This window comes from Emiliania huxleyi (genome assembly GCF_000372725.1).
Source record: "Emiliania huxleyi CCMP1516 unplaced genomic scaffold EMIHUscaffold_34, whole genome shotgun sequence".
Classification (NCBI taxonomy): domain Eukaryota; phylum Haptophyta; order Isochrysidales; family Noelaerhabdaceae; genus Emiliania; species Emiliania huxleyi.
This window is the reverse complement of record NW_005199443.1, coordinates 819,523-839,273: the sequence shown is the minus strand read 5'-3', so window position 1 is coordinate 839,273 and position 19,751 is coordinate 819,523. Positions and strand designations below refer to the sequence as shown.

Here is a 19,751-nt window from a genome sequence, read left to right as displayed (position 1 = left end):
GAATGCCTGTCAAGCCCTGCTCAAAAGCGATGTAGCCCAGGGCGCCGCCCGCAAGCGCGTTGTGCGTCCACGATCGCCGGCCTGAGAGCTCCTCGAGTGGACAAGTGAGCGCACCATAAGCATACAAAAAGCCGATGTTCAGGCCCACGAGCTGCGGCGTCAGCAGAAAACCCTGTGCGACATGCAGAGCCGAGAATATGCCGCCACCCACGATCGCTGGCTGCAAGTGGCCAGCGAGGCAATCAACTGTGGATGGTGCCATGTATGTGTGCCTGGGCGCCGGCTGAGGACGAGGGCTGCGCCGCGGTGGTTTGCTTCACGACTGTCGGTGTTGCGGTGCGAGCGGGCGGGCGGGAGGAGGGAGCCCTTGCGCCTCGGTTAGGGAGCGGCCCCTGTCTTTGCTCCTGCTCCTATGCGAGAGCTATGGCGGGACCGCTATCGATTATGGCTTCTCCACCGGCCAGTACGGCCTCGACTACTGCATCGCCGAGGCCGACACCACCAGTTTGCGTCCAAGGTCGTTCAGGTCGTCGCCAAGATTCGCGTTTGGGAAGATCAGTTCCCTGGACTCAAGGGGCATCGATACTCTTGGTTTCCCAGCAGCGAATCGCTTCCGCCTGACAGCGGAATCGCCGAGTCTACCTCTGCTCCGCCCGTACGCCTGACAGCGGAATCGCCGAGTCTACCTCTGCTCCGCCCGTACGCGCCGGCCCCGCCGATGCCATCGCCGATGGACCCCAGGGCCGCGATCAGCGCAATGTTCGTCCCTCGACCGCCGGTGCTCGCCGTGACGCCCCCGCCCAGTCTGCTCCGCCGTCTACGCCGCATGGTGCGCCGCCCAACACGCCTGCCGCCGCCAGTTCAGGAGGGGATGAGGCATCCACCATCGAGGTCCCCGCCGACGTTTCCCGCGCCTCTCCGCGCGTTACGGAACCAATTCCTATGCCTGACCTTGAGCCTGGACAGCCTTTGCGCCGCTCTGCACGCCTTAGGGAGCTTGGTCACTTTGCTTGCTCTTTCCTGAGTTACTACGTCGTTCCTACTGCGTGCCTCGCCGTCAACATGTCTGTCGCCCTTATCTCCAATGCCGTCCACTGCGAAATCTTCATGTGCCGCCGATTTCCTAGCCTTCGCCGATTGCCTTGGATCCGTCGACACCGCTTTCGGCACTTACGATCCTATTGTCAACGAATTCTCACTCATCGCCGCCGCTCGGATCGCCTGCACTGCATAGGTTAGTCATTTCCCCTTTCGACAGTTGGCGGGGAATGGGCGACGGCGGCGAGGGCGGTGGTGGCGACGGGAAGGAGGCGAGAGCGGATAGATAGGCGATAGCGGCGTCGGAGAGGGCGGCGGTGGAGAGGGGGCGGGCTCGGCGACGGCAGGCTCGCGTCGTTGGGAGGCGGGTCTAACCCAGCGGCACGGGCACCGAGGTCGCGTCGAGGTCTGGGCGGCCGTTTCTGGCTTGGGTCCTGCAGCGTCGCCGGCTGGGGGAGAGGGGCGAGGGGAGGGGACGACCGCCTTGAGGTGTCCATCTTTGATCTCGTTCTTCTCGGAGAAGCTAGAGTACTCCCGTGACGAAAACGAAACAACGCACCAGGCGACTGCCTGAGAACGCTGGATCGAATCGTAGGAGGCACCTAGAGCAAAATTGGGCCCGCTTAGGTGAAAAAAATTATAAGGGTCACCCTGCCGATTCGATCCGGAAGCCACTCGACCATCGAGCTGGCGGCCGGCCGAAGAGGCAGAGGAGATGATAGGAGGCGCCGGCGGGCGACCTATATATATAGCATAAAAATAATAAAAATAAAAAAATACCGGGGGAATTAGACACCACAGACATGCACACACCGACGCCCGAAGTGCCAAGAAGGACGTCATTAGTACGAAACCTCAGAAGGCCATGGGCGTCGAGAGAACATTCCCTCGAGAGCACAGAGAAAGGCAAAACCGAACCTCCTTGCGCAGTGACCCTCGCTAAGTGTCGCCGTCATCGGGGCACGCTATCCTGTGCAGTCAGGGCAAGCGAGGGCGAGGGGCAGTCCCATCTCTCCTGTGTACGGGTGGGTTCTGTCCCTAGTCTCGGAGGCAAGGGCGAAGCTAAGAATATTTAATTTTTTTTTGATCTCGTTCTTCTCGTAGTCAATTTTCTTGTTGATGAGGAACGTCTGGTAGATGTTGTCCTTGAGGTAGTCGCGGAGGATCTGGTCGTCCCAACCGCTGCACTTGCTCAACACGTTAGTTTTGAGATGGGCTCTCGCTGCGTCGGCGTCGGCGACGCCGAGGTGCGCGGCCATGTACCGCCCACCGGTTTTGGTGAGGGCCTGGGTTTTTGCTGAACCACCCTGTGGGTGGAGGGGGGGTCGGGGAGGGAGAGAGGGTCGCCGCATGCGCCATGCCACACTGCATGCGCGCCATGTGCGTCGCGTGGGAGGGGTTGTCTCCGCGTGCAGGGGGGAGGGGGGGGGGGGGGGTGCTGACGAGCCAGCGCCGGCGGCGAGAGCACGGGGCTGGGAGAACGCCGGGATGTGTGGGGTGACGGCGAGCGTTGGCGGGCGGGCGTCTGGACTCGAGTCAGCACCCGCCGCCGCACACAGAACAGAAAGGCGCGGCGACGAGTCGTGGTGGGAGGGTGCTGCTCGTTGGGGGGGGGGGGGGTGACGCGCACACACACCATCATGGTTTGTAGCGAGGAGCCGCGGCGGAGAGCGGCTCGCCGACAAGTTTGGCGGCCGTCCGTGTGTGGGACTTGTGTGAGTCTTGGACCCCGCCACCCTTCGGTGCCAGAGGCCGCAGCCCACAAAAAAGAAAAAGGGCGGCGAGGAAAGAAGAAAATAACGAGAAAAGAAAAGGGCGACGTGACAAGGAGAAAGACACAACCCAAGGGGGGATGGGAGGCGGGCGGGAGCACGCGGCCCGTCTTCTTTCTGTGATCTGTGAGGGTCTGCCCGCAGGCGCATTTTGTATACTCGAGTACCGAGGCGGTGCCCGGTGCCGAACCTGTCGCACCTTAAAGCATTGTAGATCCCTGGGCGAGGGTGATGGCGTCCCCGTCGGGAGGGGCTGTCTGGGGGGGTGCCCTCCCACCGTCACCTCACCAGCGTCCCGGTGAGTACGGCGATCAGAGCTCCCCCGGTCGTCGCGCTAAACCGTGACCCGCCGAGGCGGGCCGGATCCACGCGTTGCCAGACTACCCCGTTGGAGGAATAAATAAATAAATAAAACGGACACCCAAACAAGGGGTGGGAGATGGACAGGGTCCCCACCTGCGCGAGCAGGATCTTGTAAGGACGATCAGGGACACAGGGGAACGGGAGCGGGGAGCGCATCGCGACACGGAGGGGGGCTGGGCAGGGTTCACCCACACGACAGGGTCCCAGGGTTGGAGGGATTCCCCTCTCGTATAGGACAAAGTTGCACCCGGCGGCACGGGGGCAGGCGCGGGCCTCCTACTGGTTGGAGCGGCCGCACTCTGCTCGCTACCCCCCCTGCACAACTAAGCTCATGGCCGACCCCCCCCCCAGCAGGAGCGCTCTGCCTGTGGGGGGTGCTGGCATCTCTGTACAGACAGCAGCTGTAAGTAGCATGCGTTCCAGTGGCGAGAATTTATAGTCGGCATCAAAATCAGTGGTCTCACCGGCGGGCCCTCCTACTGCCAACCGGGAGGTGCGGGGCACGCCAGCCTCTCTTCTACGCCTCTCGTGCCTCGCGGCTCCTCTGCTTCAAGGAGGGAAGATACGGCTCTCGCAGCCCATCGTACGCCGTGGCACAGCGGGGAGCACAGCGGGCTGTACAAGATATTGTTCCCTATCTTCGCATGCTCGTCGTTGGTGATATCCGCGCGAGGTCATACGCCACAGGCCAGCAATCACTTGATGATGAGACTACTGATGGAGGCGCGACGCTCTGACACCGAGTGTTGCTCGACACTGCGACACTGCCGAGTACCGCGCAGCGCTTTCTCGCGAGGTGTATTGGGCTCGAAGGCGCGGCGAACACAACCGCCTCGAGCGTACGAGTACCGCTTAAACACGAACCGAGGGCGGAGAGGGGGGGGCGGCGGCGAGGAGGCGGGAGAGCTGGGTCCAGTGCGCTCTGCTGCTGGGGGGGTCGGGACCCCCCCCCCCAGCAGGAGCGCTCTGCTGCTGGGGGGGTCGGGACCCCCCCCCCAGCAGGAGCGCTCTGCTGCTGGGGGGGTCAGACCCCCCCCCCCTAGCAGCAGGGATGAGCTTAGTTGTGCAGGGGGGGTAGCGAGCAGAGTGTGCGGCCGCTCTTGTGCGCTCTCCTAGTTCTCCTGCTTGCTGCTACTGACAAAAGGGACAGCGACAGGTTCGCAGCACGGTGGACTCCCTATTCGGGGCGGGAGGAGAGAGCCCTTCGCGCTTGGGGAAGATTTTTTTTTGCGAAAAGCTGTGAACGAAAAAAGTAGGACGGCTCCAGATGTACTCTAACCCCGATGCGGGCGATGGGGCGACCAGGAGCCGACACACGGACGCCCCACAACGTCTCATCAACTCGCCGCAAAGTACGGTCGCACGCGCAGATCCCTCGCGCCCAGCGCGAGGGCGAGCCGCCTCGTCGCCGCGACATCCACGTCCGGGTGCTCCACGCACGTGCACTCGACCGCCACGCCGCCCTCTGCGAGGGCGGAGATGAAGCCGCAGACCTGGCCGAACCCCGCCGCGCCGTTCGGAGGCCCGACCAGCCGCTGGTACAGGTTCGGACTGTCCGCGTTCAGCGCCACGGAGACAGAGGCGATCCGCGTCTCGCGCCGCGCGTCCTCATCGCCGAGCGCCACGGCGCCCGACCCCATCAGCCGCTCCGCAATCTCGGGGCCGACGAGCCCGCTCGTGACGATGCGCATCGGCAGCCCGTTGCGCCGCACCCGCAGCAGCTCCACGGTCTCGACCAGCGTCTCGAGCGCCAGCAGCGGCTCTCCGTCGCCGGCAAAGGTGATCCCAGCGTCATTTTCACCCATAGCGCCCGCCGAGGCGGTGCTCGCGGCGTACACCTCGTCCACCACCGCCGCGAGTTCCGCCGCAGTGGGCTCCGAGTTGGGGTCGAGCCGCTCAAAGCCGCAGTCGGCCGGCAGCGCAAACCCGGGCCCACGGCTGGCGAGCAGCGAGGTGGCAGCAACGTTGCGCGCGCAGGGCTGCAGGTAGAGGGCGTTGTGAAGCACGTACGCCACGCCAGGGCGGAAGGATGGGCACTGCCGGAGGAGCGTGGTGCTGATCATGAAGGTCTTCTACAACCGCACGTAAGTAACAAGCAAGCAAGCAACTTTGATCGCGCTCTGCCGCTCTCGCGACCCTGAAATTCTTTCCATGCTTTGCTGCGTTGCCGTCGGCACGAGTGAGCGCCTGGAGACACTCATCGCTGCCGCTGCCCAGCAGCGTTACTGCCGCTAAATGGCTGCCGACCCTGAGCTCGCATTGCGCCTCAAAGCGCAGCGCAACCAGGGTTTCTTCATGTTCATCACGGCGTGCGGCGGCCTCCTCTACCTCAAAGTCAAGGACAGTCGGCAAGACGTGCGCCGGCGATCTGGCCGCCCCCGGTCGCCTACGCTTGGCTTTGAGGGCCTGACATGCACGCCGTTAGGCGATGGACTGGGCGCAGCTCGCCTCCACCGTCGGGCCGGCCATCGCCGTCGCGGCGCGGCTGATCGGCTGACTGCCGCTTAGCCCTCACTGCACCAAGTGACACCCACGCTGCCCCGCACAGATCGGTGTCGCCATCCTCCTAACCGGCCTGACTCGGGCGATCAGCGGGCTGGGCCAGCGGGCTGCCAAGGCTCGCGCCAAAGCGGACTGATGACTTGAGTTGCTCGGATCAGCGGATGCGCATATTTGGCATATAAATAATATATCATATATGCACCTCCAGTGGCCAGCTCACGCCACTTGTAGCATGCGCTTGAATGTACGTGATGCGCGGGAGCGTCGACGCGCAGGTAGTATAGTACAATCCATTTATATCAGAAAGATGCGAAAGCTCAAAGCACAAACCGCGTCCGCGTGTACCGGCAACCGAACCCGCGCCGCGCGGGAGATTCTCCCGGCGGCCCGCCTCCCCCCCCCCCCCCCCGCGGCAAACGTGTATCGACGTTCCGCGCCGCGGAGCTCTCTGCCGCCTCATTTTCTTTTTCTGCGGTGGGGACGACGGCTTCTGAGGAAGCTGCTGTCGCGCGCGCGCCTTTGTCTGTCGTGTGACAGCTTACGCGCGGCGCGGCCGTCCGCCGCTGTGTGGCGACGCGCAGAACATCAACAACGCTGCTCTCGCAACATGCGTGTCGCGCACTCATTCATGACCGGCCGCAATGTCCCACCCCCCTGCGCGCGGGCCTTCTAGGCCTGTGGGTAGTCTCCGCCATTCCGAGGCGCGAGGGCCTCCAGGGCTCACACCTCAACCTCTCATAGAGGACCAGCGCGCAGCGCCATAGGACGATAGGAGGTATTTTCTTCTCATAACAAGTTCTTTGAATCGTGCTGTGCGAGGTTTGTGATTAGACTCGGAATTCTCACTCTGGGACACGGGTGGGGGTCCCGGGTGGTGGTTGGAAGCTTGGCTGTTGGGCGCGCGATTTGGGCGAAAGCGGCGAAGAGAGCGATTTCTGCTAAAAAGCTCGCCGTGGCCCCGCGCGGCCGTACCGACTCGCGTTTTCGGCCCACCACCTTCGACCGAGCTCACCACCATCACGTACGCACGTTTTATCGTGAGAGAGAGAGATTTAGCAATTTTGTTTTGTTATCGTGTGCGCGACGCGCTCGACCACCACCGCGGTGGCGACAAGAGCGCCTTTTCAACACGCTGTTGTAAAATTCAACACGCTGCGATGGCGGTGTGCAGCACCAGCCTTTTTAGCATAAATTTTTTTCTCGCTTTCGCCCAAATCGCGCGCCCAACAGCCAAGCTCCCAACCACCACCCGGGACCCCCACCGCCCGTGTCCCAAAGTGAGGCCGCTGTAATTCTTTTGCGCGAGGCAGTTTGTTTGTAAACTTCTTTCTCCGCAAAAAACACACAACGCACAACACACACACAAGAGAGAGAGAGAAGGAAGGCCTCTCCGCGATTCTCTCTCTCTCTCTCTCTCTCTCTCACACCCCGCACACCGCACACAACCACAACACACAACACACAACAAGTGCTCGTCTAATAAATAAATAAATAGAGCAGTCATCTCCAGGGAGAGATGGGCGACGCACACGAACACAGAGGGTCAGTGCTCGTCTTTTCTCCTGCCCTATAGCGTAAATTCTTTTTCAGTCGGCCTCGCTCTGTGTGTAGCGCTTTGCCTCCACGCGGCTGCGTCCACCATCTGAGATGCTCGACGACCACGGCAGGCCGCCGCACGACCAGGACGTGGAGGCCTTCTTCTGCTGCTGCGAGTTTGTCGACCAGCATGGCGAGCGGCGTCACCTCGCCGACGCGTCCGCGCTCGACTCGGCGGTACGACACCGCCGCGCTCCGCTCTGCTCCCCGGAGGGGTTGGCGGCGCTGCTCTCTGACTTGGACGACCGCGTGCGCCTGCCGATGCACGGTGGAGCCGTGTACCTCGGCTTCCTCGGCGCCGCGCCGCTCGTCGCCGTGCCTCTCCTCTTCCGCCTTGCCATCAGCCGCTTCAGCCGCCTCCTCGCCGTCGCCGTCGTCGCGCCGGCGGGGCTCGGGTTGTGCGCGCGGTGCCGGCGCACGCTCGGCGGCCGCTTCTTCCAGGCGACGTGCGGCACTTCCCTCGGCTACGCCTTTGGCGCCTTCACCCTCGTGCTCGGCGAGCACCTGCACTTTGGCGGCTGGCTGCTCACCGCCGTCGGCTTCGCGTTTGCGGCGCTGCAGGCGCACGTGGCCGCGCACGCGCCGCCGCCGCCGGGGCTCGCCAAGCTCGAGTCGTCCGACGACGAGGCCGCCAGCGACGCGTGCCAGAGAGAGAGCCAGAGGGAGCGCCTCCCGCTGCGCGGAGGGCCGGCGCGAGGCCCGCAGGTGATGGCGCGAGAAGGAGGCGGCGGGCAGGCGGCGGGCCAGTCGTGGCCGCGCATCGACTGGCGGCGCTGCCGCGACGCCGGCGGCGGCCGCGGCGGGGGCCACCACTTCCGCGGCTCGCTGCACGTGGTGTGGCTCGACGTCGACGCCACCTCCGCCAACCGCACGCCGCTGCTGCTCGCGAGCGCTTCGCTCGCGGCGGCGGCGGCGGCGCTCTGCGCTCTGGCGCTGAGGCGAGCGTGCGAGCTGCGGGGCGGGCCGGTGGGGAGGATGTTGCGCGTTGCGGCGGAGGCGGACGAGTCGAGCCTTGAGCTCGCCCTCGCCGCATTTGGCGCCGCCGCCGCGGCGCAGGCAGCCGTCACTTGGGTGTGGCTGTACTGATAGAGCGGCGTGCCGTCTGGTGCTGGCGGCACGGGCGGCCCGAATGCCAATTCCGACGAAGGTGCAGCTATCTCCTCCTCCGTAGTGCCAGGGAGATCTCCTACCTTCTATACGCGCCAATAGCGGAGAGCCTGTCCGTCGGTGTGTAATTGCAGAGGGTTGTCAAACGTTAACTTTGGGCCTAACAGTTGCACTATTGTTGGCTGAAATCCTCAACGTTGTTCAAGTGTTCTCCCCAGCCCAAGCTGTTACTGTTTGTTACTGTTGTTACTGTTGTTCAGCGGTCAGCAAGCAGAAAATGCCAAAAAAATACCCGGGTAAAACCCCGCGGAACGAAAATTTCACCTAAATAAATAAATAAAACGGACACCTCTCTACTGTGAGATGGGTAAAAAGGAACAGGTCCCCGCCCTTGCGATCTTTGTGCAGGGTTCTTTGTAGTGTGGGGGGTTTCCGGGTATTTTCGGGTATTACCCGCACTGTCTGGACGCTGGAGATCGTCGTGGGTCACTGCCAGGCCTTCCTTATTGTTGTTCAGCCGGCCTAACGTTAGCCCCACTGAGCAGCCACTGTTGTTCTGTTGTTACTGTTAACACTAGCAACACTGTCTGTTCAGCTCTTTCTTAAGGTTGTGTTTTTGTGTGAGTCAGAACGGTACGGGACACGAGGAGTCACGCGACCACTCGTCGGTGACTCTGCTGCACGCCGTTTCAGATTTTTTCTCAGCGTGAGCGAGACGTGGAAGAGTGCCACCGTCGGGTAGGACGGGTCGGCCCGGAGCATCAGAGTAGCCGTCGTGGTCGCGGCGAGCAGCGCCGGCCACTCCGGCGCCGCGTCGGCAACATGGGAGCATGTCCACCGCCACTTCGCGGTCGCAGCGCTGTTTGTCACCCGAACGCCGCATATCCCTCTGGCGGGCCAAAGATCGCATGTCGATTTTGACTCGACGGCGGCATGGAGGCTAGTAAGGACCCGGAAAAGATTGATTCTCGCCCCTGTAACTATTGATATTGATTATTGACAGCATCCCCTCTAACTATTGACAATATATTGACATATTGATCGCTGATTTGTCCCAACATTTCCTAGATGTGGGCTGAAATCGAAAAAGTCGCGAGTTCAAGGCGATTTTTAATGCGGTTTAAGCGATTTCGAAGCGATTTCGGCCCGTTTTTAACGATTTAGAGCCACTTTCAAGCCCAGGATGGACCCCCATCGCTGGATATAATTATGATATGTTGAGTCCGACCTGCTGACGGTCCTGACCAGCCCAGGCCCAGCCTCTCCTCTAACTATTGCCATATATATTGATATTGATCGCATCTCTAACTATTGGAGCAATATATTCAATATTTTCCGTGGTCCTTAATTGGAGGCATCACGTCTTCCATGCCGCCGTCAAGTCGGAGCCAGTCTCTGCGGCGACCACAGCGCTCACCGCAGGGATATGCGAGCTTTTCAGAGTCAAGCTTTTGCGCGAAATCCCACAGTGGTGGATTTTGGGGCGCTGCGCGCCCCCTAGCCCTACCGTAGTCCAAACAACCGAGGACGAGAGTACACACGACACCGGGGGTACACTGTTCGTACACAACGTCAACGAACAACAAATTTGCCGGCTCTAATTAGAAATTTCTAATTAGAAATTTACCCACTCCTCTCCCCGCCCGCGCAAAACCGCGCCGGCAATGGCTCCGCCCCCATCAGGTTCCTCCACGTATGGTCCACCCCCGGGTAGCCTGGCCTTCGCCGCCTGCGAAACTCGACGATATACTCGATCGCGTCCAACAGGCTCGCGTGCACGGCACCTGCACGCTCTTCTGCGCGGGCGCTGTGTGCCCACACGTCGCGGAAGCCGGCGTTGAAGTTGATCAGGTGGTTGCGCGGCACCACGAAGTGGGTCGCCGGGTCCACAGTCAAGCCATCGCGGCTCCACGGCGCCAAACGCACGTCGAGGGGGCTGTTCTCGCCGCGCGCGGCAGTTGGCATATCCATCCGCACAATCTCGGAGCTGACGATGAAGGCGGGGAGGTCAGCCGGCAAGAAGGGAGGGGAGTGGACCTGCTCCGGGTTGGGGACGCGCAGCCAATCCACAAAGACGAGGTCTCCCGCGTCGAGCGACTTGACCTTCTTCCTCTTCGCCTCGCGGGCCGCCTCGGAGGCGGAGGGGGCGGAGGGGGGAGGGGCGCTGCTCGCCGCCGCCGTCGGCGCCACCGATGGGAGCGCGAGGCGCGGCGAAGGGGCGGGGAGGCCGGAGCTGCCGAGCGGGCCTGCGGAGCGGTGAATGGATCGGAGGGTGCGGTGAGGTGGAGCATCTCGCCGGGGCGGGGCGGGGCGAGGGTACGGCCAGGACGGGGCGCGTGGAAGGCTGGGAAGGGCGCGCGCACCGGCTGCGGGGCGCCGCCGCTCGTCGTGCCCGTCCGGCGCCCCTCGCGGAGAGGGGCTCGGCGTGTCCCTTACTCTGCCCTGCCGACCATCCCCGTATAGCTCCACCTCCGGCACTTGGCCCTCCTCCTCCTCCTGCTGCTCGCGATCGTGCCGCGACCGTTTGCGCACCGCGTTCAGCGAGTTGCTGCGCCGCATATGGTGCTGATCAAACCGAATCTGCCGCCGGACGAGCGGGTCGATTTCGGCGAGCTCCACCCCGTCCGGCACAAAGGGCCGGAGGTGACCGGCCCGGACCCACTCGCCCGAGCCGTCGCTGAACCGCAGCGAATCAATCTTTACGGAGGCCAGCTCCGGCGAGGCGTGGGTGTAGGAGGTGATGCCCACAATGTAGAAGCGGCATGGGAGCGTGCCGCGCCGGCGCGACCTGTTGAAGGGGCCGTCTCCCGCCGGGTTGTGGGCGCGGTTGGAGTCGCTGGACTGGGGGAGGCTGGACCGAATGTACGCCACGTAATCGTTCCAGCAAACGTTCTCTGGGGCGGTGTCGGCGTTCCTGTAGAGCGCTTTGTGGACCGCCGCTGCGGCCTCCGTAAAGGAGGTGTAGCTCTTGATCATATCCTCATGCGGCGCCTCGATGACGTCGGTCGCCCCGAGCCGGAACCAGTCCCACACCCGCACGCGCAGCACGACCCTCTTGAAGCGGCCGCGCTCGCGCTCGAGGTGCAGATACAGGTATCCTTTCAGCCGCACCATGGCCTCCTGTACTGTCTTCTCCCACGGCGCGCCGCCCCGAAAAAGGGAAGCGACGCTGTGAACGGGAGCTCAAAAATTCTCTTCGCCTGCGGCGCGCGCACTTGTCACTTTCCAAAGTCTGCGGTGTTCTGAGTGGATGGAGTGAATGGAGGCGTGTGTGCGTCTTCCCGTCAACCCAACCCTACATGTAGAGAGCCGACTCGGCGGCAGACTCTGGCATCGCTCGCGGACCGCAGCTTACCTCTTCCCTAAAAATCCTTCGGGCCGGCGCTCTGGCTTGAGTGCCCCGGCCGGAGCTAGAGGGCAAGGGCTACCTGGTCACCTCCGGGCCGTTCAGATACTTGCGCCACCCCAATTAAACGGGCGAGCTCTTCGGATCTGGACGGCCAGCGCGCTGCTCGGCGCCCTCGTGGCCCTCTCGCAAGGCGCTTCTTTTGCGCGCAGCGTGCTGCCCTGGCTGATCGGCTCGGCCGTTGGCGGGGGAGGCGGCCGCGGGGCTTGAGAAGAAGCAAAAGGCCAGGTAAAGCCGTACGGAGGCACGCCCAAGTACCGTGGCAGGGTGGCGCGAGCGGCGCGTCGAGAAAGAGGGGTATGTGTGAACCGATTGCGCGAGGTTTCTAATAAAAGCAAAGAGATGGAAAATTCGGGCGAGTGGCGCTGCATATCGACCTTCGACGATCGGACATCGAGCATATCGGCGCGCGACCACAGTCCACAGAGCACAGACAGGTCCAGCCCTGGGTGTGAGCCTGGTTGTGAGATTAGTCGCAACCCCCAGACGCGGGTCGCCACGCGCACCGCACGGTGACACTGGATCTCAGATCAGTCTCAGATTGACAGTGACGGAGAGTCGCGCGGGAGAACCGGATTGCAAATACGGCCGGGTACGGAAACGCTCGTCTACTGCCACTGTACGATGTTCATCTACCTGTACCTCGAGGTGAGGTGTGAGGAGCGAGGGACCCCTCCTGCTCCTCTGCTCCCGCCCCAATCGCGACGCGGAGCTGCGAGACGCGGCGAAACAGCTGCGCCTCCTCCACCGTCCATCTGTCGTCGACCTCCATCTCCTCCATCTCCTCGTTGACGTAGCAGAGCCGCACATGTGACGGCGCCACGCCCGCGTACGCGGCCGCCGAGAGACGCAAGCTGCCGCACGGCGTGTCCCGCGCCGCCGCCTCGCGCCAGAAGCCCAGCTCGTCGCTCAGCCACACGCGCACCGTCCAGCGGGGCGGGATGCGCGCGCGGCGCGGCCGTCCGTCCAGCGGCAGCTCGACCTCGAGCCCGGCCGGCAAGCACGCCTCCGCCTCGGGGAGCGTCTGCCACTCGTACGTCGGCACGAAGGCGCCGCGCGGCGAGGCGGGCGGCACCGCAGGCGGCGGAGGCGCGACGCCCGCTCTCCATGCCTGCGTCAGCGCCGGCGTCGCGGGGGCGGCGAGCGCGGCGAAGGCGCTCTCTTCCTGGCGCAGGTACGCCTCGAGCGCGACGACGAAAGCCGCCTGCGGTTGCAGGGCCGGCGAGGGGTGGAGGGGAGGAGGCAGGAGGAGGAGGCCGCCTGCGGTTGCAGGGCCGGCGAGGGGTGGAGGGGAGGAGGCAGGAGGAGGAGGCCGCCTGCGGTTGCAGGGCCGGCGAGGGGTGGAGGGGAGGAGGCAGGAGGAGGAGGCCGCCTGCGGTTGCAGGGCCGGCGAGGGGTGGAGGGGAGGAGGCAGGAGGAGGAGGCCGCCTGCGGTTGCAGGGCCGGCGAGGGGTGGAGGGGAGGAGGCAGGAGGAGGAGGCCGCCTGCGGTTGCAGGGCCGGCGAGGGGTGGAGGGGAGGAGGCAGGAGGAGGAGGGACCCGAGCCAAAAATGGCAGGGCGCGGCCTCGGGCGTGGCTTTAGCGGCTGCGGAGAGGGGCTCCCAGGGGCTCGAGGGGGCGGGCCCCGCCTGCTGGTCGAGCGACCGCACCGTCTTCCGCTGCCGCGCGTCGCCCGAGTCGCTCTCCTGCTCCTGCCGCAGCTGCGCGTCGGCGAGCCGCTCCCGCATCTCGGCCAGCGCCTCCCGCACCATCGCAAGCAGCTCGCGCGGCGAAGACGCGCTCGATCCGCGAGCCGCGTGCGGCCCCGCGGAGAGGAGTGGGTTGCGCGCTGTCGCGTCGCGCAGCGTGCGCAGCGTGGCGCGCCTGCCGGACCACGGCATGGGCGTGGGAGGGGTGCTGCTGCGTCGCGACGCGTGCGCCGCGGTGGCGCGCGTGAGCGGCGGCAGCTCGAGCCAATACTCCGCCTTCTCCACCTCGTCGAGGTCCGCCAGGATGCCACCCACCTACTCGCGCGCGGCACGTGTCGCGGACCCGCCGCCGCCTCCGAGGCCCGCACAAGTCCGTTGCGACCGCTGCGCGCTCCAGCGCAGGCTCGCCCAGCTCGTGGGCGAGTAGCAGGACGGAGGGCGCGTTCGCGGCGTCGACGGCGGAGGCCAGGGTGCGCACCGCCGCCTTGAGAGGGGAGCGGAGAGGGGCGTCTCTAAACGGTGTCTCGGGCGATCACAGAGTGTCTCGGAGGTGTCTAGGAGGTGTCTAGCAGGCGTCCCAGAGGGGCCACGGAGAGGTGCGTCTCTCTGATACGTCTCGCAGAATCTCGGACAGGGACCTCCAGCAGCGGAGGGCACTCGAGGTAGTGGCACAGCCTCGCCACAGGCACCACCCTCTCCGGAGACAGCAGCTGCGCCGCCGCAGCCCGCTTCGCCGCCCCGTGGCTCGCGCGCATCCAACCCACCGCCCCTCGCACGGCTGCCTACAGCGGCGGACGGGACAAAAGACGCGTCGCGGACACGCACAGGGTCGAACCGCAGCTGCGCTCTTGTTTTCCCGCCGGCTCGTGCGCCGCCAGCGAGCACTCCCACCGCCCCTCGGCCGCGCCGGCCGCCTCGCGCCAGCGCTGCGAGCCGCCCGTCAGCGCGGCGAGCATGCGGGAGTGGCGCGCGAGCACCGGCGCGGGCGCCTGGCAAGGAGTGTGGGGCGGGAGGCGAGAGGTGGGGCGGGTCAGGAAGGGGAGAGGCAGAGAGACAGAAAAGCAAGAGAAGAGCGAGCGGCGGGAGAGGCGGGTGAGGTGGGAGAGAGGGGCAGAGGAGAGACAGGCGGGAGAGGAGGCGGGAGAGGAGGCAGGAGAGGAGGCGGGAGAGGAGGGCGAGAGAGGCCCTTTGCCTCCAGCTTGCTTCCGTCGGCGAGCCAGAGCACTACAACGCCCTGAACCGAGCCGCCACCTTCCCCAGCCCCTCCCAGCCCGCCCTCCTCCTCCGCACACTCCTCCTCCAAGGCCTCCCTCCCTGCCACCTCGAACGGCTCCGCCTCCCTCAACACCAGTCGGAGGCGAGCGCTGCAGAGCGGTGTCTGCTGCGCGGAGAGAGCCGGACCGCCGCCGCTCGCTCCTCCCTGCGCCGCGGCCTCAGCACGCTGCCGGCTTTCGCCCGCGTCGAGAAGCGTGCGAAGGAGCTGCTCCCACTCCCGAGGCGCTAGGCCAACCCCGTCCACCAAGGCGTGCCTCAGCTCGTTGGGGCTGGCAAAGGCGAGTTCGCCCAGGCCGCGGACGCTGTAGCCCTCGTCCTCGAGATCGGTTGCGTACGCAGCGAGGGAGCACTCGTCGAGAAGCGCTGCGATCGAAGGGAAGCGGAAAGCCAGACGCTCCAGACGTGGATCCTCCCAAATCACGAGCGAATTTGAACAGCGAGCCGCAGGGGCTTTGCGAACCGCTATTTGCAGGTGCACGCGGCTAACCATGCGCTCCGCAGGCGAGTCCATGGTACAGGTGGCTGTAGAAGTACTGCTGAAGGATAGTAGGTGTGGCAGCGTGGTCGGAGGCCCAAGCAAGCGTGAAGGTTCGGCCCGCAAAGAATTCTTAAGATACAAGCCTCTCTCACAGCACACTGGCACGACAAGGGCGCAGACTGGCGCGGACTGGCAAAGAATTTAAACGCCAGAAACCTCTCTCTCTCAAGAAACCAAGCCTCCATGCGTGGAAAATGCGTGAATTTTCTGCTTTTCTCCCTCCCTAGATAGAACTTGAAACACACCACGCAGGCAGGGGCACACAGCAAGCAAGCACGGATAGCCGTTGAGGAGAAAGAAGGTGCGTATCATGCGCCACCTCTCGCGAGCGCGGCGGGATCGGGAGCGCCGCCGGACGGAGGGAAGGGCGAGCCGCCGCCGGCTACCTTCAGCGACGACGACCGCGGCTCGCCCCAAAACGCCGGGCGCTGGATCGGCAGTACATGTAGGGCTTGGGCGGCGCAGCGTAGGGGTAGGCGTTAGGCTGAACAAGCTTTTCCTCTCGCACCCCGTCTCTTTTCCTTTCCTTTTTTCTTTACAGCACCCTCTCTTTTCCTCTCTATTTTCCCGGGGAAACCATCAAATTTTCCGGGCTCTGAGCCGAGTCTGAGGCTGGTTTGGGCCCAAAATCAGCCAAAGATGCTGGCGGAGTGCTCGCTCGCCGTGCGGTAGTAGGCACGCCGCAGCAGGCTCGTTGAGCTGCCGACCCCACTGTCCACCCTCGACAGCATGGACAGCTCGCCGAAGCGGCTTGCTGTGTGGGCGACGCTCGGAACACTTACCAGCTTGTGGAGGAGGAGCCGCAAGCTCACCTGACGGGGAGAAGTGGACGGCGGTAGAAGCCGGACGCGCGACATGGGGCGACTGCTACCATTAACGAGGGCGAGGCTCGCTCGCCTTGAGGTGTGGTGCGTCGAGGATCGGCACGGCGAGGTCGTGGAAGATGCCCGCCTGCGTGAGGTCGCTGGGCGTGCCCGCAATGACCTGGTCGAATGCGGCGGCCGCCGGCCCCTCCCGCTGCTCGTGGGCGAGCACAATGCTCAGCCTGGGGTGGTTCGCGAGCGCCGTCCGGAGCTCACCGAAGAGAGCGGGCGTGGTCGTCCGTGAGCCGAGCAGCAGGAGGAAGTGCGTGGCTCGAAGCATCTGACGGGGGTCGTCCGTCACACGCAGAGCAGCCGGCGCTCCGAGGCCTCGCGGGGCGGCGGAGGCGATGCCGCCCTCTCCCGTGCCGCCGCTGTTGAGATGGCTCTGCAAGAGCGCCACGAGGTCCGGGGCGCCGGCGTTCTCGCGTGAGACGTAGACGTGGTACTCGCCCGCGCTGAGCGGCGGCATGTCGAGAGTTGGCCCGGCTGGGAGGGGCGAGCGTGCCAGCAGGAGCCTGTCCGGCAGGTAGACGGCGGGCGAGACCTCCTCCCCCTCCGCTCCGGACCGGCCGACCTCCAGAAACTGCTCGATGATCTGGAGCACCGACATCAGCCGGAAGGCGCCGACGCGATGCCATCGCACGACCAGGCGGCGGTGCGTGCCGTCGAGCAGCGGCCTAAACCCTTCAGGCGCCTGGCGCGCATGCGTAGCGAGAGGCACTCCGCCGTGCCTCATGTCCGTCTCGGTGACGACTATGATCGGCTTCTCCAGCTCGATCGCGGCGCGGAGCTCGCGCAAGCAGTTCGGCGAGCGCCTAATGAAGCAACAAGCGAGTCAGGCCGGCACTCTGGGTGCGCCTTCGAAGTGTCCGCAGATCGAGCGCGCATGTAGTCGGAGACGGGAGCGCCAACGAGGTCGCTCGATCCCGAGAGGAAGACGAGCACCACAGAGCAATTCCTAACGTGCTCCTCGAGCCTAGGGGGGAATGCACCCAGTGAGAGCGAAAGGGGTAGCGCGGCCAGGGTTGCGCGGGCAAAGATGCGCGGGCAGGGTTGCGCCTCGAGGTGTCGGCGAGGTCGTCAACGTCGAGGAAGACGCGGATGCCCTTCACGCGTTCGAGGAGCGCGCTCTTGATTGCCCGCGCCTGGTCCTGCAGCCACAGCAGAAACAGGGCGCGGCGGGCGAGCGTCATGCGTCAGGGCGGCTTGGAGGGCGGGAGGGTGGGCGTGCTCGCCTGCCCTGAGCTCCAGACATGCGACAGAAAGACGTGGCGCTCGTCCGCCGTGGCGAGCGGCGGCGCCTCGACGATGGTGTCCGCCGCGCTCTCGGCCGTCGCTTGCAGGTTCGTCACCCGCACAACCGAGTCGGCAATCACGACCGAGCGGCGAGTCGCCCTGTCGCTGCGGCGCGTCGCGGGCATGCAGCGCGCGTAGGCCGACTCCAGCGCGTCCAGCTTGGCGGCGCGGCGGCGCGCTCTGCGGTTGAGGAAGAAGAGAGCGAGCGCCTGCAGACACCGGGACGCGTCGAGGAAGCGCCCCTCGGGCCCTCGGAGGGAGTGTCGCCGCGAGGCGGGGTGCCAAGAGGGCGACGACGCACGCCGCCGGGAGGACGGTGGTGAGGATCAATCTGCGCGCGTGCCTGTCCTCTTCCTCGGGCTCGTCCTCGCAATCGACGCCGCGGTACCCGCCCGTGCAGACGCACACGCCTTATGCGAACACAAGCGTCCCGTCAACCGGATGAGACTGTGTGGACGTGCCCCTGCGAGGACGCATGCGCCGCGCCGTCCATATCGCAGTGGCCGTGGCCCGAGCACTGGATCTCCTACAGGGAAGTTCCGAGAAGGTTCCGAGAAAGTGCCGGACTCGCCCCCCCCCCCCCCCCCAGCACGGACGCTCCTCGATATTTTCGCCCGCCTTGAGGACCCCGGGGTGCAGCCGCCGCTCGCACGCCCGTTGCTCCCAAGTTGGCTGCGGGAAGAGCATCGGGCCCAGCGACGGCTCGCCTCCCCCACTCGCGTGCCGAAGATCGATCGGCAAGTTTTCGACTGTCCGGCCGTTGGCCACGCCGGCGACGACGGTCTCGTCCACCCTGCCGGGCTGGAACTGGAGGACCATCATGTCCTCGTCCGCCTGCCTCACGCAAAAGAGGCGTGAAGAAACGCTGGTCACAGCGCACACCACCCATCGCCGTCCCCTCCCCCGCCTGCCCGTCTTTGTTGTACGTCAGGTTCGAAAAGAACTCAAACAGCGTCGCCTATCGGCGTGAGACGGGCCGCCTGCTCAACCCCCCCCCCCCCTTCACCCACGGACCGGCCGGTGCTCGCGAGAAGCTCACCGAATTGAGGGCGGCGGCCACCTCGTCCGTCTCGAGCGAGCCCGCGCGCTCGATGGCGTCTGCGAGAGAACAGCTCGCCGCAAAGGCCGCCGCGCCTACATGGAGGTTCCTAGAGCGTCCAGAGAAGGGTTGTGGAGAACAGCTCGCCGCAAAGGCCCCGCCGCGCCTACATGTGGAGGTTCCTAGAGCGTCCAGAGAAGGGTTGTGGAGAACAGCTTGCCGCAAAAGCCGCCGCGCCGATGTAGGAGACGAGCTCACCTCCGTTCGCCCGCTGGAACTGCCGCGTGAACTCGATCGAGGTGAGATTGGACCAAGTGCCACGCCCCGAGAGAGAGGGGTGCCTGAGTGCCATGCTCGGCCCCGTAGGCTGAGTGTGAGTGCAGTCTCGTGCATCGCACTCTGAGGTTGGGAAGAGAGAGGCACATGCAGCACAGCGTGGGAGGCGACGGGGTGCAGCTCGAGAGACAGCTGAAGAGCCTCAAGTGCTAGTGTCGATGTGCCAGAAAACTCCGCATCTGGGGGGGCATGTGCCACACCATCGGCTCGACGGTGTACTCGGCCGCCCACGACAGCGCGAGAGGAGCCGTCGAGCGGAGCTCCGCGTGGATCCTGCCCTCACTCAGCGTGGCGGTGGTCACCTGTCCACAGCGGGGACCTGCGTGGAGAGGCTTCTTCTCCCGTCCCCCCAGCCCCACCGCGTCCCTCTCACCACGGCGAGGGGCGCCCAGCCGAGCTGCTGCAGTGCGAGCATCAGCCCTTTGCCGGTGCCGAGGTACGTGCACCCGACCAGCAGCGTCACGCCCTCGTCTCGGAGCGGCTGCAGCGCCTCCTTGATGTCGTCGATGTACTCCTGGCTGATGCCGACCTGTGCACGGCCGCGGGCCTGTCTGATCAGCGCTCTTCACGGCGCCGCCTTGCGCGGGGCGGTCGACCGAGAAGGCGGGCGCGACGGTTGTGATGAGCGGGAGGCCACTCGAGTTGAGAGCCACGGGCACGCCGGCCTCCTGCGGGGGGGAGGGGGGGGGGGGGTTAGAGTGGGCTGTGGGGGGTGTTTTGTGGGGGGTGTGGTTTTGGGGGGCGAGATTGTGCGCGATGGCAGCGCGGAGATAGGACACCTGCGTGACGCCAGCGCCGAGGGAGCACATGACGGAGGTGAACTTGGTGCGGGCCGCGATGAAGCCCGCCGTGAGGCTCTCCCGGCAAGTCGCCCCGCGGCAGCGAGGCGGCATTCCCCGCCAGCAGCGGTCGAGGCGGCTGTCGCAGGCGTC

The 19,751-nt window shown here is 65.1% G+C and overlaps 4 protein-coding genes across 4 annotated transcripts; 1 reads left to right on the top strand and 3 right to left on the bottom strand.

Moving 5' to 3' along the window:
* Window positions 1-4,510: 4,510 nt before the first annotated feature.
* Window positions 4,511-5,236, bottom strand: EMIHUDRAFT_101745 (hypothetical protein; the record flags this gene model as incomplete). The annotated part of the gene is made up of 1 exon (XM_005773424.1): window positions 4,511-5,236. The coding sequence occupies one exon, from the start codon at window positions 5,234-5,236 to the stop codon at window positions 4,511-4,513; it is 726 nt and encodes a 241-aa protein (XP_005773481.1).
* Window positions 5,237-6,832: 1,596 nt separating this feature from the next.
* On the top strand, window positions 6,833-8,357 carry EMIHUDRAFT_208177 (hypothetical protein; the record flags this gene model as incomplete). The annotated part of the gene is made up of 4 exons (XM_005773423.1): window positions 6,833-6,838; window positions 7,287-7,448; window positions 7,485-7,816; window positions 8,162-8,357. The coding sequence occupies 4 exons, from the start codon at window positions 6,833-6,835 to the stop codon at window positions 8,355-8,357; spliced, it is 696 nt and encodes a 231-aa protein (XP_005773480.1).
* Window positions 8,358-10,001: 1,644 nt separating this feature from the next.
* On the bottom strand, window positions 10,002-15,258 carry EMIHUDRAFT_101743 (hypothetical protein; the record flags this gene model as incomplete). The annotated part of the gene is made up of 8 exons (XM_005773422.1): window positions 10,002-10,508; window positions 10,911-11,547; window positions 12,456-12,988; window positions 13,434-13,787; window positions 13,855-13,956; window positions 14,111-14,254; window positions 14,294-14,461; window positions 14,794-15,258. The coding sequence occupies 8 exons, from the start codon at window positions 15,256-15,258 to the stop codon at window positions 10,002-10,004; spliced, it is 2,910 nt and encodes a 969-aa protein (XP_005773479.1).
* Window positions 15,259-15,800: 542 nt separating this feature from the next.
* EMIHUDRAFT_435802 (hypothetical protein) lies at window positions 15,801-16,642 on the bottom strand. Its single transcript, XM_005773421.1, has 3 exons — window positions 16,604-16,642; window positions 16,183-16,466; window positions 15,801-16,097 (listed from the first exon to the last, which is right to left on the bottom strand). The coding sequence occupies exons 2-3, from the start codon at window positions 16,426-16,428 to the stop codon at window positions 15,915-15,917; spliced, it is 429 nt and encodes a 142-aa protein (XP_005773478.1). The 5' UTR covers window positions 16,429-16,466; window positions 16,604-16,642; the 3' UTR covers window positions 15,801-15,914.
* Window positions 16,643-19,751: the final 3,109 nt, after the last annotated feature.

Coding starts and splice junctions, on each gene's coding strand:
- EMIHUDRAFT_435802 (XM_005773421.1), bottom strand. CDS start 16,428: ATGCTTCGAGCCACGCACTTCCTCCTGCTGCTCGGCTCACGGACGACC. Junction 16,098..16,182: donor TCGACGCACCACACCTCAAG/GCGAGCGAGCCT, acceptor TCTCCCCGTCAG/GTGAGCTTGCGGCTCCTCCT.